This window comes from Andrena cerasifolii, chromosome 9 (genome assembly GCF_050908995.1).
Source record: "Andrena cerasifolii isolate SP2316 chromosome 9, iyAndCera1_principal, whole genome shotgun sequence".
Taxonomy (NCBI): Eukaryota; Metazoa; Arthropoda; class Insecta; order Hymenoptera; family Andrenidae; genus Andrena; species Andrena cerasifolii.
The window spans coordinates 7,659,226-7,673,832 of NC_135126.1; the positions used below are offsets into that span (position 1 = coordinate 7,659,226).

The 14,607-nt window shown below is 38.9% G+C and overlaps 4 protein-coding genes and 1 long non-coding RNA gene across 7 annotated transcripts; 3 read left to right on the plus strand and 2 right to left on the minus strand.

Moving 5' to 3' along the window:
• The first annotated feature begins 362 nt into the window (after nt 1-362).
• Nucleotides 363-2,787, plus strand: LOC143373305 (beta-1,3-galactosyltransferase 5). Its single transcript, XM_076820449.1, has 2 exons — nt 363-1,055; nt 1,113-2,787. Exons 1-2 carry the CDS (start codon nt 923-925, stop codon nt 2,237-2,239), a joined length of 1,260 nt encoding a protein of 419 aa, XP_076676564.1. The 5' UTR covers nt 363-922; the 3' UTR covers nt 2,240-2,787.
• On the minus strand, nt 2,216-4,162 carry LOC143373312 (uncharacterized). Its single transcript, XR_013086446.1, has 2 exons — nt 2,793-4,162; nt 2,216-2,705 (listed from the first exon to the last, which is right to left on the minus strand). It is a non-coding gene; the product is annotated as an uncharacterized LOC143373312 (long non-coding RNA).
• Nucleotides 4,163-4,192: 30 nt separating this feature from the next.
• Nucleotides 4,193-7,881, plus strand: Vib (phosphatidylinositol transfer protein vib). Its single transcript, XM_076820454.1, has 6 exons — nt 4,193-4,421; nt 4,849-4,879; nt 5,389-5,652; nt 5,730-5,807; nt 5,887-6,267; nt 6,351-7,881. Exons 1-6 carry the CDS (start codon nt 4,405-4,407, stop codon nt 6,393-6,395), a joined length of 816 nt encoding a protein of 271 aa, XP_076676569.1. The 5' UTR covers nt 4,193-4,404; the 3' UTR covers nt 6,396-7,881.
• A 1,071-nt stretch (nt 7,882-8,952) lies between these two features.
• Nucleotides 8,953-11,064, minus strand: Arc42 (Activator-recruited cofactor subunit 42). 2 transcript variants are annotated; one of them, XM_076820450.1, is made up of 6 exons: nt 10,913-11,064; nt 10,702-10,788; nt 10,513-10,612; nt 9,703-10,370; nt 9,411-9,634; nt 8,953-9,313 (listed from the first exon to the last, which is right to left on the minus strand). In XM_076820450.1, the coding sequence occupies exons 2-6, from the start codon at nt 10,721-10,723 to the stop codon at nt 9,101-9,103; spliced, it is 1,227 nt and encodes a 408-aa protein (XP_076676565.1). In that variant the 5' UTR covers nt 10,724-10,788; nt 10,913-11,064; the 3' UTR covers nt 8,953-9,100. The 2 variants fall into 2 exon arrangements, with proteins under 2 accessions (XP_076676565.1, XP_076676566.1); XM_076820451.1 differs by lacking the exon at nt 10,913-11,064 and having other exon boundaries at nt 10,517-10,612; nt 10,702-10,906.
• LOC143373307 (uncharacterized) lies at nt 10,976-14,599 on the plus strand. 2 transcript variants are annotated; one of them, XM_076820453.1, is made up of 6 exons: nt 10,976-10,993; nt 11,897-12,070; nt 12,173-12,476; nt 13,445-13,606; nt 13,733-14,138; nt 14,282-14,599. In XM_076820453.1, the coding sequence occupies exons 2-6, from the start codon at nt 11,949-11,951 to the stop codon at nt 14,380-14,382; spliced, it is 1,095 nt and encodes a 364-aa protein (XP_076676568.1). In that variant the 5' UTR covers nt 10,976-10,993; nt 11,897-11,948; the 3' UTR covers nt 14,383-14,599. The 2 variants fall into 2 exon arrangements, with proteins under 2 accessions (XP_076676568.1, XP_076676567.1); XM_076820452.1 differs by lacking the exon at nt 10,976-10,993 and having other exon boundaries at nt 11,758-12,070.
• The last annotated feature ends 8 nt before the right edge of the window (nt 14,600-14,607 follow it).

A 14,607-nucleotide genomic window follows, 5' to 3' on the forward strand; every position in this document is an offset into this window, starting at 1 on the left:
TTTTGCACAGAGTATTTATTCGTCCACCGGCACAATTCTAGGGGGTGTCCCGAAAAAAATTTGAAAGTCAAAAAATAAGGTCCACCCTAATAGGCACTAAATAAACCCAACACAACTAACGCAGCGACATCTTGAAGCTGAAAAAAGAAACGCAACGGTTGGTTATTGAATCGAGAGTTCGTCGAGAACGAATGGGGTCGAAATACCGTGACGTACTGATGCGACGAGACGAGACGAGACGAGGAGAGAGTCGAGATTTTCAGTGAAATCGACGGTGATTGGTAGCGATCGAAAATCTGGTGACGTCGATACAAGATGTATCGATATCGCGGCAAGGAAGAGAAGAAACGGATGCGATGTAGCAGTGGTGGCGAACGGTGGCGAACGTTACACGTTGCCGAGAGGAAGCAAGTTTATGTCAGTCGCGTCCAGTCCCGCACAGTCCCGTCGCCGGCCGCTCCCGTTCCCTTTCCCGGTCCCGTTCCGTGGATACATAATGATACATACAATTAGTTACCTGTTTTGAACAGAGATGAGGAACGCGCGCATCTGGAATTATCATGACGTGCCTTAAAACTGGCACGTATAAGCTGACACTGGACTAGAAATTTCTATAGAGCAAATTTAGGCAAAGATAATCGACCATCTGTTCCAATCATGTTCAAATTCCGAGTTAAAATGATCACGAACACTCCAAACGACTTGGGCCGTCACAGTTGCAAACGAAGCAACATGGAAATAACCTGTTTGTTGAAATAACTTTCAAGCCTAGGACTGGGACGTTACCTTCGCCCCGTAATGGCGTATGCGAGAATTCGCAGCGACCAAATTCTGTGATGATGTTATAACGATGTAGATCGAAGTCGAGATAAATTCATTTCAGAGCAAATAATCCGGTTATACGGTCAGCAGAACAGCCATCATGTATCTAATACTGCATCTCCGCAGTCGTCCTTTGCAAACTCTAATCCTGGGATTGATTGCTTTGACTTTCTATGCGTATTATCGTACTACTTACTACGACGTCGCTCAGTACACCGTACCTCGAAACATCAGTGAGTATCAATTCTTTCTTTCGTAGGCTTTCTAACAAAAACCTTGTTCTTGTCTAGGTCGTTCTGCGTACCGAGAGGTTTTTAGGCTACCCACAAACGTGTCTATAGAGCTGCATATAGCATCAGCTTCCCTGAAGAATGCCTCCTCCTCAGAGCCGCTGGCAGTCGTAGGTTCTTACGATTTGCAGAACGTCGGCAATGTTTCCAGTCCTGTGATTACCACGCTGTCGACCTCTTCGAGTCCTCAAACTCAGTCTTCCGCGAGTGTATCGCTTGTGAATTCCAAGCGAAGCGGAGAGAGGCCGTCCATTCGAGTGGATAAAGCTTCGAACGAAACAGAAGAAGCTTCTGTGCTCTCTAACGAATATTCTGCGCGTGCTATTTATGAAGCTGGTCACGCAATAGCAATTCCAGAGAAGTGCCCAAATTTTGGGAAGGAAATGGATCTGATTATAATAATAATGTCTGCGCCAACTCATTTGGAGGCCCGGATGGCTATAAGACAGACCTGGGGACACTTTGGTCAGAGAAGCGACATTAGCATCTTGTTTATGCTGGGTGCAACCTTAGATCCCAAAGTGGAAGCGATTTTAAGAAAGGAAGAGAAAACCTACAACGACGTGATACGTGGAAAATTCTTGGATTCGTATTCCAATTTGACCCTGAAAACGATCTCTACCTTGGAATGGGTGGATAATTACTGTTCTAAGGTTAAATTTCTTTTAAAGACCGACGACGATATGTTTATCAATGTTCCGCGGTTACAAGGGTTTACAATTAAACACGCAAAGGACAAGAACGTGATATTTGGTAGACTGGCAAAGAAATGGAAACCGATTAGAAATAAAAAAAGCAAGTACTACGTCTCGCGGGCGCAGTTTAAGCACACGGTCTTTCCAGATTTCACTACTGGTCCGGCGTATTTGCTCTCTACTGACATCATACGCAAGCTGTATGATGCTGCTTTAGACCAAACATATCTGAAACTCGAAGATGTGTTTGTGACTGGAATCGTCGCGAGTAAGCTAGGAATTAAGAGGACGCATGCTAACGAATTTTTAAACAAAAAAATCACCTACAGTGCGTGTAACGTTCAACGAGGTATCAGTATACATATGGTCAAGTATAGCGAACAGTTTGACCTTTGGAAAAAATTGCTCGACGGCAAGAGTAAGTGTAAGTGATAGGCAACATTCGCGATGATATACTCGAGATTTTCAATCCAAGCGACCAGCTAAATACTGGTCGCTCGATTCGCTTAGTGCACTCGATACTAGCTTCTTCCGTTTACTCGACGTTCGCTCGTTTGTTCTGCGCTCGATTCTGTAGATCGAGTAAAGTTAATTCTTCGTTCTGTGCTTCTGTACGAGGACAGGACGAACAGCGTTCTTTCGAATCGAAGGAGAACTGAAACTGAGATCTGATTTGATCTGACTTGACTTTTTACACGAGATGTGCTTTTTACGCAATAAAATCGTTGCATCCCGTTTTAGTGATAACTTAAATATTATATTCGGATAATGCGTGTAAGACATCGTTTGTAGCATATAATGTATAATTCCTTAATTGTATGACGCCCCTAACGTACCTTTCTAATATATTTGTACATGTACCTATCATATGGTGAAAGTTTTCCTTTGCAATTCATTTCTATCGAATATTTAGATGGAGATACAAGCATTAATTACAAACGATGGGTCGATCGTAAATATAAAGCTATTTTTTTCATCCAGATACTTATTGCAGCCTGTTCATTCACCGAATATCGCGTAATAATTTAAGGTAATCAAGAAATTGATTCTCAATTATGCAGTGCCATACGTAAAAGCCAGCGTCACCGCATATTGCCGCGGTGTCCAAGATAATATCAATACTTAAGTACCTCTCAGAGTTTTTGAGGGATTTTCGTTACATCGAAAACACAATGACAGTTTGAAAAAGGTTCGGGAAACAAGAGGAATCGGGACAATCGGGTCAAGGTGCTGTCCATAGGTATCTGTCCTATTTTTATGATCTTGGTATGCTTTTGACAATCATTAATATAAAATTTAAAATAAAAATACATGTTTCAAGAGAGATTTATAAGTAACTCGCAGGTTTCTTCTACACGAGGGATTCTGTTTACGATGCAAGTTGGACGAGTTTGTTCTCGTCTAGCAAATTCCACCGCTCCTTCGTCTCCTGGAAAAGGTTTGCTCTTCTTTTCTTCCAAATCCAGCAGTTTATTCAGCCTTTTAATATTGAATGCTAATATTATATATCTTACATTTTAATATATTACGTTTGAACTACACTATATGTACAAGTATGTATACTAATGAAATCGAAAGCCTTCATACTATTTACGTTACTTTTATCAGATCATTCCACTTTTCCTCAAGAAATAAGCAGGCGGTTCTTCGTATACATGTAAAGCAAGATCTTACCCATCTTACTTACAATATCCTATTTCGTCGATATGTGTTAGAGCAATGCCCATATTCATGAAATATTGTAGAAATGTTCGCGCCTTCGCAGAACAATGCCAACTACGTGAAGTGGGTCACTTGCTATCGTGCACTTGCTGATGGTGTGTGTGTCGCGCGCGCACACATGCAACACGAAAATATCGTTTGATATTGTTCAATATTGTTCGATATCGGTCCACTACCCAGAGCGCAACAAACACTGGCCCATATTCACACGGTTAGCATCTGCTTCGCGACCATGATTTCTATAATGTTTCGTGAATATAGTGGGGACGGGAAACGCAATACGCCATAGACTATCACAGTTAGACCATATTCAGCAAATGTTGTAGAAGGGATGGTTGCGAAGCAGATGCCAACTGTGTGAAGTTTGTACTTATACATATGTATAATGCACAAGTAGCATAAGATTTGTCAATATTATATGAAGAATAAGCTAATACTAATTTTTTTTATCATCTGTGCATTTGCAACATGTAATGGTTATGGCTATGGTTTATCGTAGTTAAAATCCCCAAAATGGTAAATAATTGTCAGGTTGCTGGGGTTGCTGGATGATTAGCGCGCATGCGAATTAGGATGCATGAAGCATGACGTCATTTGCAAAGTATCCGTGAGATAAGAGTGGGGGAAATTCGATGGACACGTGTGCGCAAGTATATGTGCTTTTCGGTGCTTCGGTGGCCGTGGCAGTGTAGTGCAGTGTAGTGTCTGCTGAGTGGTCAAGTGTGTGCCAGTCGGTTGGGAAGTGGGAAGTCGGCGGCGCCGTTGTATGCGTATGACTGCGGGTTGAAAGATAACGCGAGTGAATTTACCGAGGCAAGGGTGGTGCTGCGTGGTCGGACAGAAATTACTGTAGCCCATGTGCTCTGCTTGTTAAAATGCTGATTAAAGAATTGTAAGTTGTCGCAACTATTTTCACTGTTACTTGAATAGAATCTGATAGACGGTTACTACATAGTCGAATATTTGAAAGCAATTCTCGGGATGGATATGGTTACTAATCTTTAACAGTGGGTGGGCTTGGGGGGCGAAGAGGGATAGGGATATACCTTCATCCCTTAGCATCGCTGCGAACGAAATTTTAAGTATAAAAAAAAATAGTAACGCGAACGATTCGATTTCGTTCTCATTCGGGCAGATAAAGAAGTTTTATTGAAACGTTCGTTTATTTTACGTTACTTCTGACGTTCGGTTCCCGATACCCGGTGATGTATGATATACTTAATTTTGCACTTGAGTGTATTCAAGGCCATTCCTTACAGATAATCAGTTTCTTATTATCAACTGATAGAATACAACTACAATTATTCTTTCTGTTACAGCCGTGTCACTTTGCCTCTTACAGTGGCAGAGGTATGTACTTATTTCATCAACAGCTACATAGGTCTCTTTATAATGATCCACTGAAATCTGTTATTCCATCGCAAAATGGAAAACAACCTCGAATTAGCTTCTGCATATATATATACATATTGGTATCATGTAATCCAGGAAAATTGCAATTCATTTAATAAATCCCTGTTTCCAAGCGGACACAGTCACTTTCAACCTTACATCTTAAGAATTTGATTCTATGAATTAGTAACTTTGGTTGAATCATGCTAATTTTATTCTTGTACCGTCACTCATCCTTCTGCGATGTAATAAATGTTTCTTCGTGCAATTGTGTTTCACATGACCTTTAATTACTACCATCGTAATGGACACCAGATTTCTCCAGTTCACTTATATTCTTTATACTCGGTGCACAAAGAAAGACCGAACCTGTACTTTATAAGCCTTTGCGCGTTGGATTAAACTTTACGTTACCCTAATTTATAAAGCATGCAATGTATCATAAAATGTGATTTGCTTTATGACAGTATCAAGTGGCTCAACTATACTCCGTAGCAGAGGCAAGCAAAAATAATACAGGAGGTGGAGAGGGTATAGAGGTGCTAAAAAATGAGCCGTTCACGGATTATCCTTTGCTTGGTGGAAAGTATTCATCGGGTCAATATACATATAAAATTTATCATTTAGCTAGTAAAGTGCCCGCTTTTATTCGCATATTGTTGCCAAAGAATTCTTTGGAAATTCACGAAGAAGCTTGGAATGCTTACCCTTATTGTAAAACTGTTATAAGCGTAAGTACAACTTGATGATAACATTTGAAATGTTAGCAAATTTTCATAGGCTGAAGCATCGCTATTTGTTCTTACAGAATCCTGGGTACATGAAGGAAAATTTTGTGATTATGATAGAGTCATTTCACATTGATGATGTTGGAGATCAACATAATGTAAGTATAAGGACCTGAAATTAAATGCAGCTTTCTTCTGTCTATTATATCTGATTAATTGTTAATTGTTAATTGGTAGGTGCATGAACTGCCCCCTGACAAATTAAAGATTAGAGAGGTGGTGCATATAGATATCGCAAACGATCCAGTTGCGAATGCTGATTACAAAGAGGACGAGGATCCGACGAAATTTAAATCTGTGAAAACAAGTCGAGGCCCTCTGGTTGGCAAAGACTGGAAAAATAATGTTCAGCCTGTTATGACGTGCTACAAGCTAGTCACTTGTGAATTTAAATGGTTCGGTCTACAAAATCGTGTGGAAAACTTTATCCAGAAAGCGGAAAGGCGTCTATTTACTAATTTTCATAGACAAGTGTTTTGCTGGATAGACCGTTGGTATGGTCTAACCATGGAAGATATTAGAGCAATCGAAGAGCGTACAAAAGAAGAATTAGATAGGGTAAAGGATTTTTGGAAATTGGATCGATGTGATTGTACGTTTACAGCTAATGGCAAGAGCTACTTGTACTCTTTCTGTTTCAGCAAAGACATCAAGGAGAAGTAAGGGGTATGCAAGCTGATATTTGAGCCGTGAACGAGTTCTTTTATGGATGGTTAAATGAATTTCCTTATATGTCTCCGATACATGCGCATACCTATGGAACTACACTCGTATATGTTTTGTCATAGGCGGTCTTGCAGGATCGAGACAATTTCCAGAACTTACGTGTCTAGATTCAGTGTCTATTAAACCTACTTATGATTTTAATTTATTTACATTTACAAGCGTCTTAGATACATTTATCGACAGTCAAAGATTATAATATAACCAATAATAAGAAAGGAGAGAACTGATATGAATCAGTTCAACCTATATGATGTGTAAAATATTCAAAAAAAAAAGAGTACAGTTCGATAAAATTATGAATATAGGTGGAAAAAGCATTAATTATTTAACACCATAGTAGTTCAGTATGAGAATTAATAAGCAAGCAGCTAAAAATGCTTGCGATAGTAGAGAAAGAAGAACACTTGACATACAAATCCAAGTTCGCGAGTTCGATGATAGTCACTTGTGGTTAACATATGTCTTTGTCTTACAGATTACATAGACCTGTCGTGTTAAAGTTGAAAAGAAAAAACAGACATTGTCGCGCTTGATGTAATTTCTGCTCTTCTAATGAATTTACGCGGCATAACCTGATATTCTTTAAGCCTTATACAATGATGTACAATAACCAGGAAATTAAAGAAAAGTATTTTAGCAGTTCTGCAAGCGAACACTAATTTTATGGCAATGTATGCAAGTACTACTAACGTTGAACGTTACCGTCAGATTCGATGAAATGATCAGTAGATTACTTATCTCAGATAGTGATTACATAAGCTTCTTTTACATTTTTCTTTTCTTTTCCATTCGAAAATTACGGATGGAAATCTGCATACCAATTAGGGCCAAATTTACGGATGTTTAATGAAATTGTGGTAGTAGGATGGATTGTTTATGAGAAATATCGAAGTAATTAAGTATATGAAGTGTAATTCTATAGAAAAGAAAGGAGAAACGAGAAGAGAACAACTTTTCACTTCTCTATGAGAGCAAGCGGACGCTGGAAGGATGCGTTACTGTATGCGTGCCTGCCTGCCTGACTGTGTGTGTGCATGTGTAAATTGGCATACAATGGAATTTAAATATACACTTAAACATTTATTTGCATTCCAATAGGCCTTTGTACAAGAAACGAAATCTAGCCGCATACTATTCATATCCGACATGTTCGCTTACACAACAAGAGTAATTCGTTTAAAATTCTAGGTAGTTGAGATGGAACTGTATTTGCCGTTTGCACAAATTGTATGTATACCGTTACCTGTTATACCGGGATCTACAGCATAGTATTTAAGATAGCCTTAGAAATACAACCTAGGTGAATTAAAGATTAACTTACTTTTAGAACTCCCATTGGATGGAGTATGAGAATTTATGCTGCTCAGTTGTGACTTTTAGCATTTAAGTTGCCAGATTTCGATATTATTGGGGGTTTTAAAATAAAATCTTATTGTGAGCAGTGTCCACCTCCTCTGTGCGTTAATATTCATTTAACCCTCGGCTGGGGGTGCCCACTGCCCAGGTCTGTTTCGACCCAAAATGTTACGCCACTGAGGGCAGTACTTACGTATACTAGGGTAGGGTGTATAAAATAGTTCCTACTATTTTTTAAACATTTAAGGGTGGAGGGACATATACCGAGATACGCCAAAAAGATAACAATTTTTTTCTCCATATTTTCAGTGTTTAATATGTCATAAATGTTTACTGAAAATTTGGGACCGAAAGTCGCAAAAATATCGAAGATATAGACATCAGAAGTGAGGTGTTCAAATCCATTTTTCTCGAAATCATGATCAATATCTTCGATATTTTTGCGAATTTCGGTACCAATTTTTCAGGAAACATTCATGATATATGAAACACTGAAAATATGGAGAAAAAATTATCTTTTTTTGTATATCTCGGTATATGCCCCCCCTTAAATATTTAAAAAATAGTCCTCGAAAATAAAAATTACATTTTTTTTGTTCGCCGTCATAAATAAAAAGTGTTCGAGAAGGATTTAAACTTTCAAAAAATTTGGGGGAAAAAGGTTTTTTTATTTTAGTGTTTCGGACTTTTTTTCGAAAACCGTTTGTCGCACGAGAAAAAGGAATACAACATAAAAGATGCACCTTGTCGGGATTCACAACTTTTGTTTGACATATTTTTTTATTTAATCAATAACTTGGTGGATATTATAGAAAATCGACTTTGTGAGCTGTTGAATAATTATTTAAATGTTTAAGGGCCCCATTTTATTTTTTATTATTTGGTATTATTCTGGAGGGTGCCCCGAAAAATTTTTTACCAAGAGTAAATAAGAACCACCCTAATCTATACGTATAATCATCTGCTTACAATCAGTGCATACTACTTACACCCTACTACATAGTACATACACAGTACTACGGATCCAAACAGACCCAGGCATCGACTCCTGCGCGGTCGCTTTTCCGAACCATCCGCTTTCTGAGCGGGTTCATATATGCATAATTACATACGTATATACACGTACGTATGTTTTCTCCACATGAAATGCATAAATCATGAGTCGTATTATATGGAATTTATTAAAACTTTTTCCGTATACAAAATATATATATGTATATGTATGTATATAGTAGAGATATAATATAATATAAAAGTAGATAAAAATATTCACGTGTTACATTGAGAAGAGTGAGAATAGTGAAAACTGTCAATTGAGATTGTATTCTTTTATAATGCTTCCGGCAATGACGAGCCTTTGTATTTCTGATGTACCTTCGTAAATTTCGGTAATACGTGCATCCCTATAATGGCGTTCCGCTGGCATATCGTTAACGTAACCCATACCGCCTAAAATTTGTATACATTGATGGGTACAAAAAGTAGATGCCTCGGATGCCGACAACTTCGCCATAGCAGCCTCCTACGGAATCAAGACATTAGTTATATGCATAGCGTGTCCGTACGTATGTACGCATACATACGCTTGTGCGACTGTGTGTAGCTTTCGTTTTATATACCTTCGTGTACGGTTCGCCTCTATCTTTCAGTACAGCAGCGCGCCACGTTAATAATCTTGAACTCTCTAGCCTCAATGCCATGTCTGCAATCTTTTGTTGAATCGCATGTAACTTGATTATTGGACTACCAAATGCTTGGCGGTTAGCTGCATATGCGATTGCACACTCAAGAGATGCCTGAGCTATGCCTAAAGCTTGGGCAGCAATGCCTATTCTACCGGCATCTAAAAGTAATAAGTGCAGCTGATGTTTATGTATCGTATACTCGCGCATATCCGTACTTATTTCATACCCAGAGTCATCATTGCAATTTTAAAACCCATTCCTGGTTCCCCTAATAGGTTTTCATCCGACACCTTGCAATCTTCCAATATTAGCGAACAAGTGCTGCTACCTCGGATACCCATCTTGTCCTCTTTCTTACCAACGGAGAGGCCTTTGGTGGGTTTGTCAACTATGAACGCGCTTATTCCTTTATGCATTTTAGACTTATCCGTTGTCGCGAATAAAACGATTGCATCCGATTCGTAACCATTTGTTATCCACGATTTTGTGCCATTGATATTATAATTAGGCCCATCCAATTTGGCAGTGGTAGAAGCAGCACCCGCGTCGCTACCATTACCAGGTTCGCTAAGAGCAAAACATCCAAGTTTCGCACCGGTTAAGAAAGGAGTAATATATTTCTCTGCCTGATTTCGATTGCCAAACTTTTCTATCGGTCCCAGATAAAGAGAGTTGTGTACGCTCATTATAACACCTGTACTGGCGCAACCTCTGGATATTTCTTCCATCGCGACGGCATAGGCCAGATAATCTAGCCCAGTTCCACCTAAACTTTCGGGCACAGCTACGCTCATTAAACCCAATTCCCCCATTTTACTTATTTGATCTTTCGGATAGATATGCTTCCTATCGATTTCTGCTGCTATTGGTTTCAACTCTCCTTCCACAAAATCCCTACGATAATACGTATTATATGTTACATTGCAAGAATAATGTAAAATATTCGATGAAAGCTATTGTAACAGATAGATTAGGGGGATTAGTGATTGATAAAGAAGTATGTTAGAAATAATTGTTTGTAAATATAAGTATGTACTTGCATGTTTTCTGAAGCATCTGGTGTGTCTCCGGTAACATTGAAAGACCAGCAATATTTCGAGTGATAGTGTGCAATGCTGCAGACACATTTTCAGCAGCTTGTGAAGAGAAAAGTGGAAATATTCAGTTACAACAATCAGATTTTTCTTTGATACACCGCAATAGCACACTAATTACTGCAACTTACCCAGTAACCTTGCTTTATGCATTTTTCTAACTTGTACTTCGATCAACAACAGAAATTTAAAAATGATAAAACTCAAATATCATAAGCCTGTAACATTTGGATTTAAAATCCCACCATTATTCCAGTGCTCGGCTTAAGTATAGGTAGGTATATAGGTATTAAGTGCAAAAGCAAGAACTCGTGCGCATGTTTAAGATGAACTGAAACTTACCGATCGAAATCGTCGCCAATCGTCCGCTCGTACAGTCTTATTAAAGATTCAAATACAAATAGCGAGTAAGAATGTTTGTATGTAAGTTATATACATACATACATATCTAAACAAGTACATACCTACATGAGTACTTCCAAGATAATGATAATTATTGACATACAATTTACATTAATAAGTAAACGACTTTGCCCTCAGTGGCCCTCAAAGTGTTCTGGTATGTATGTACATAGTTACAGTTCTTAATCGTGAAAAGGAATAAACTTTGAAAACTTTTATCATTTCCAGCCAAAATGATATATGTAGAATTTGGATTCCAATTAAAAAATGTTCTGGTACGTATCCCTTGGCTATTAATTGTCGAAATGTACGTGAAAATATCAGTGACTTTGATAGATTTAGCATTGATCTATAGAATATTGATCTGTAACACTTTTAGCGGCGGTCGGATCGATGAGGATATTTGACAAATTGTTTAAAACGACCAAATAAAGGCCCATCCGAAAATTTAGTTTGCTGGGATTTATTCCGTAGATTGGGCATATTTCCGTCTAATTTCACTGGACTATAATTGATATGGTTCATAGCTTCATAGTGTGGTGTGGAATGTGGATCCAGATCGATTTCAGACATATTTAGTTTCAATTTGAACCGCTAGTAGGATCGCAATCGAATTCCACTCTGGATTGATAACGTTGCATGCGACAGGAGCAGCCTGGAGAATGGTATGTACAATAATGGTTCGGTGTCCCACCCCCAGCAGCACCCCCAGGAGTACCCACGAGTACCCACTCTGCAGTGGTCTGTACTCTGTGGCAGTAGTAAGAATCAATATTTTCGTCGCGTGATGTGCGCCCGAAGATGTGCGGGGATGTGCGCTGATGTGCGCATGCACAAAATACTCAAACATACCGGCGACACTGTCACTTGCTGTTGCTTGCTGTCACTGTTCAATAATTAACAGATTGTCAGAAGATTGTTCAGTTGCGGACCCGAGTGACTGTGAATTAATCTGTATTGAATTAAAGAGGAGAAAATGTCGAGTAGCAAATGCATTAAACAACCACGGAAAAATAATTATACTTACGTGAAGGAACAAGAAATGTCTCACTCGGAGAAACTACGATTAATAGACGACGAACTGAATTCTTTTTACAAGTAAATTAAAGCAACTGTCCTGTTCCCGGCATCGCCGTACATAATCTACATATTTTTTTCTAATATTCATCATTTATTTCTCAATAACACTGTTGCCCGTAGGTATTGTCAACAGGCAGGTTTCACAGAAGAAGAAATGGATATTATTTGTCAGCCATTGGTGGCGGCGATGCGGCGTTCCTGGTTACAACTTGTCTTTCGTGGTACACTTGTCCTGATAGTGTTTGGCACTTTGGCCTGTCTAGCTGCGCAGCTTGACTTTGTTGGAACACATTTTACAGCGATCAGTCGCCTGTTACTCATCAAAGTGTTGCCAATTTGGAATTGGCAGCCCCTGTATTACGAGAATTGTATGATCAACAATCCGTTTTATAATGATTATACCATTACAGAGGAGGATTGCGTGGTACGATCATTGATATTAAGTTTATACTGATATTAACTTACAAGGGGAGGACACGATGAGATAGACATCGATTTTGATAAGCCTTGGCACAATGGATCTATGGTGAAAATAAGTAAATAGGTGTTCAAGCGTTTCAGCCAATAGGTCTTAATAATAGAAATATTTACATTTACATGATTAAAACTTTCATAGTGGCTGTGGTTTTAGTGGGTAAAAATCCTATACTATCCTGGCACCCCCGGGGGATTCCCCTCTGGAGGCCTTAGGGTGCCTCTTGAAGATATCCCCACATTAAAAAAAAAATTAATATTTTTTTTATAATTTTTTTAACGTGGGGATATCTTCAAAAGGCACCCCGATGCCTCCAGAGGGGAATCCCCTGGGGGCGCCAGGGTAGTGTGGGATTTTTACCCATTAAAATCCCACAGCCACTATGAAATTTGTAATAATTTACATGTATAGTCGCATTTTATAGCTGATTTCGGGAATTTCGCGATTTTCGACCTTATTCTGCGATCTTTAAACGTGTGTAGTTCAAAGCAACGTTAACCGATTTAGATGAAATTTTCACCATGTATACAACTTACTTCAAACTACAAACGGGTTTTTTGAATGTTGATTACAGGCTCAGAAAAAAATTTGAAAAAAAACGATCTTCACTATCTTCATCGCTATTCCGACAAGTTGAAATTTATTTCAAAACGACGAAACACGTCACCTAGAAAACTAATTCCGCTAGCTTCTAAAAGAAAACTCCAGTCGTTTGGACCAATTTTAAAAAAGTTATGCGATTTTATAGAGTGTCAACTTACTTTCCGATACGACTGTAAATATCTCTATTATTAAGATTCATCAAAATCGATGTCTATCTCATCGCGTCCTCCCCTTGTTAGTTTAAACTGTTCACCAGTTATGTAGACAGTTCGTTGCTTGTTGCTATTTTGATTTAAAGTTAAATAAATTTTTAGACCTGCGAAGCATTGGAAACCATCGATCGGTTGTCAGACGTCAGATATCGGAATCTGGTCGATAACTATTTGAGCCGTGACGCGCCTGCAATTATCACGGATGCAATGGACTCGTGGACCGTTATGAATACAGATTATTTCTGGTTCGATAATATCACTCATGTAGGTAGAAAGAATGGTATTTGGCAAATCGAAAGAATAAATACTTTCTATTCAGAATAATATGTAGTTACTCTACAAAGAGCTGAGCAGTTATCTGATATAGCATTTATTTGATACGAACAACAGCTCTACTTGGAAAACGAACGATTGATGGAAACTGTACCATGTGCTCTGACGTCGAATTTAAGAACTGGTTCGTCAGATTTGGCAGCTTTTTTGCGCCGAGTACATTCTCCGGAAGTGGCTAAATGGTTTGTGCATTGGCAGAACTGCGACATCAACGCGGTAAAGGTTCTACGAAAATATTACCAGCGGCCATACTTCCTTTCGAGTACGGTCTCGCCGGCACATTTCAATTGGGTCCTCATGTCTTCGGATTACAATAGCCCGAGTTACAAAAAGGTCGAACTAGACTCTGGTCTGATTGCTCTCGCTCAGTTGCGAGGAGCTACGCAGCTTCGTTTGACTCCTATCAATCCTTGTAACAGTTCGTGTCCGGAGCTGATAGCGGATTTGCATCAGGGCGAGATGCGTAAGCTTTTTTAGTACATTAGAGTAATTTTTTAATTTCTTAGCCACAATACATGCCTACGTCTGTAGCTGGAGAATTAAGAACAAAGCACTAGAATAACTTATGCTCGGGTTCAGATTCAGAACTGGCAATATTGGTTTCAGTTGTTTTTACCAATTTGATGTGGACTTTGGAGTATGCACCAATGAGAGGACTGGACAACATTGCTATATTGACTGAGACTGTCTGGGAGGAAGATACGTAGATTATGAATTTGCTCGCTTCGCTATCCCGTTAGTCCTTGGTATTTGGAACCTGCATATATCGTGCATACATACATACATCGCTCGATTATATATATACACGTGTACACAGCATGAGTACACACATTCCGTATAGTATGTAATATCTACTACATGTACTTGTACATTTATATCAGAGCGGTGTGGAATCGGCGAAATAAAGTACCTTCGTTCATCAAACTCCTGTG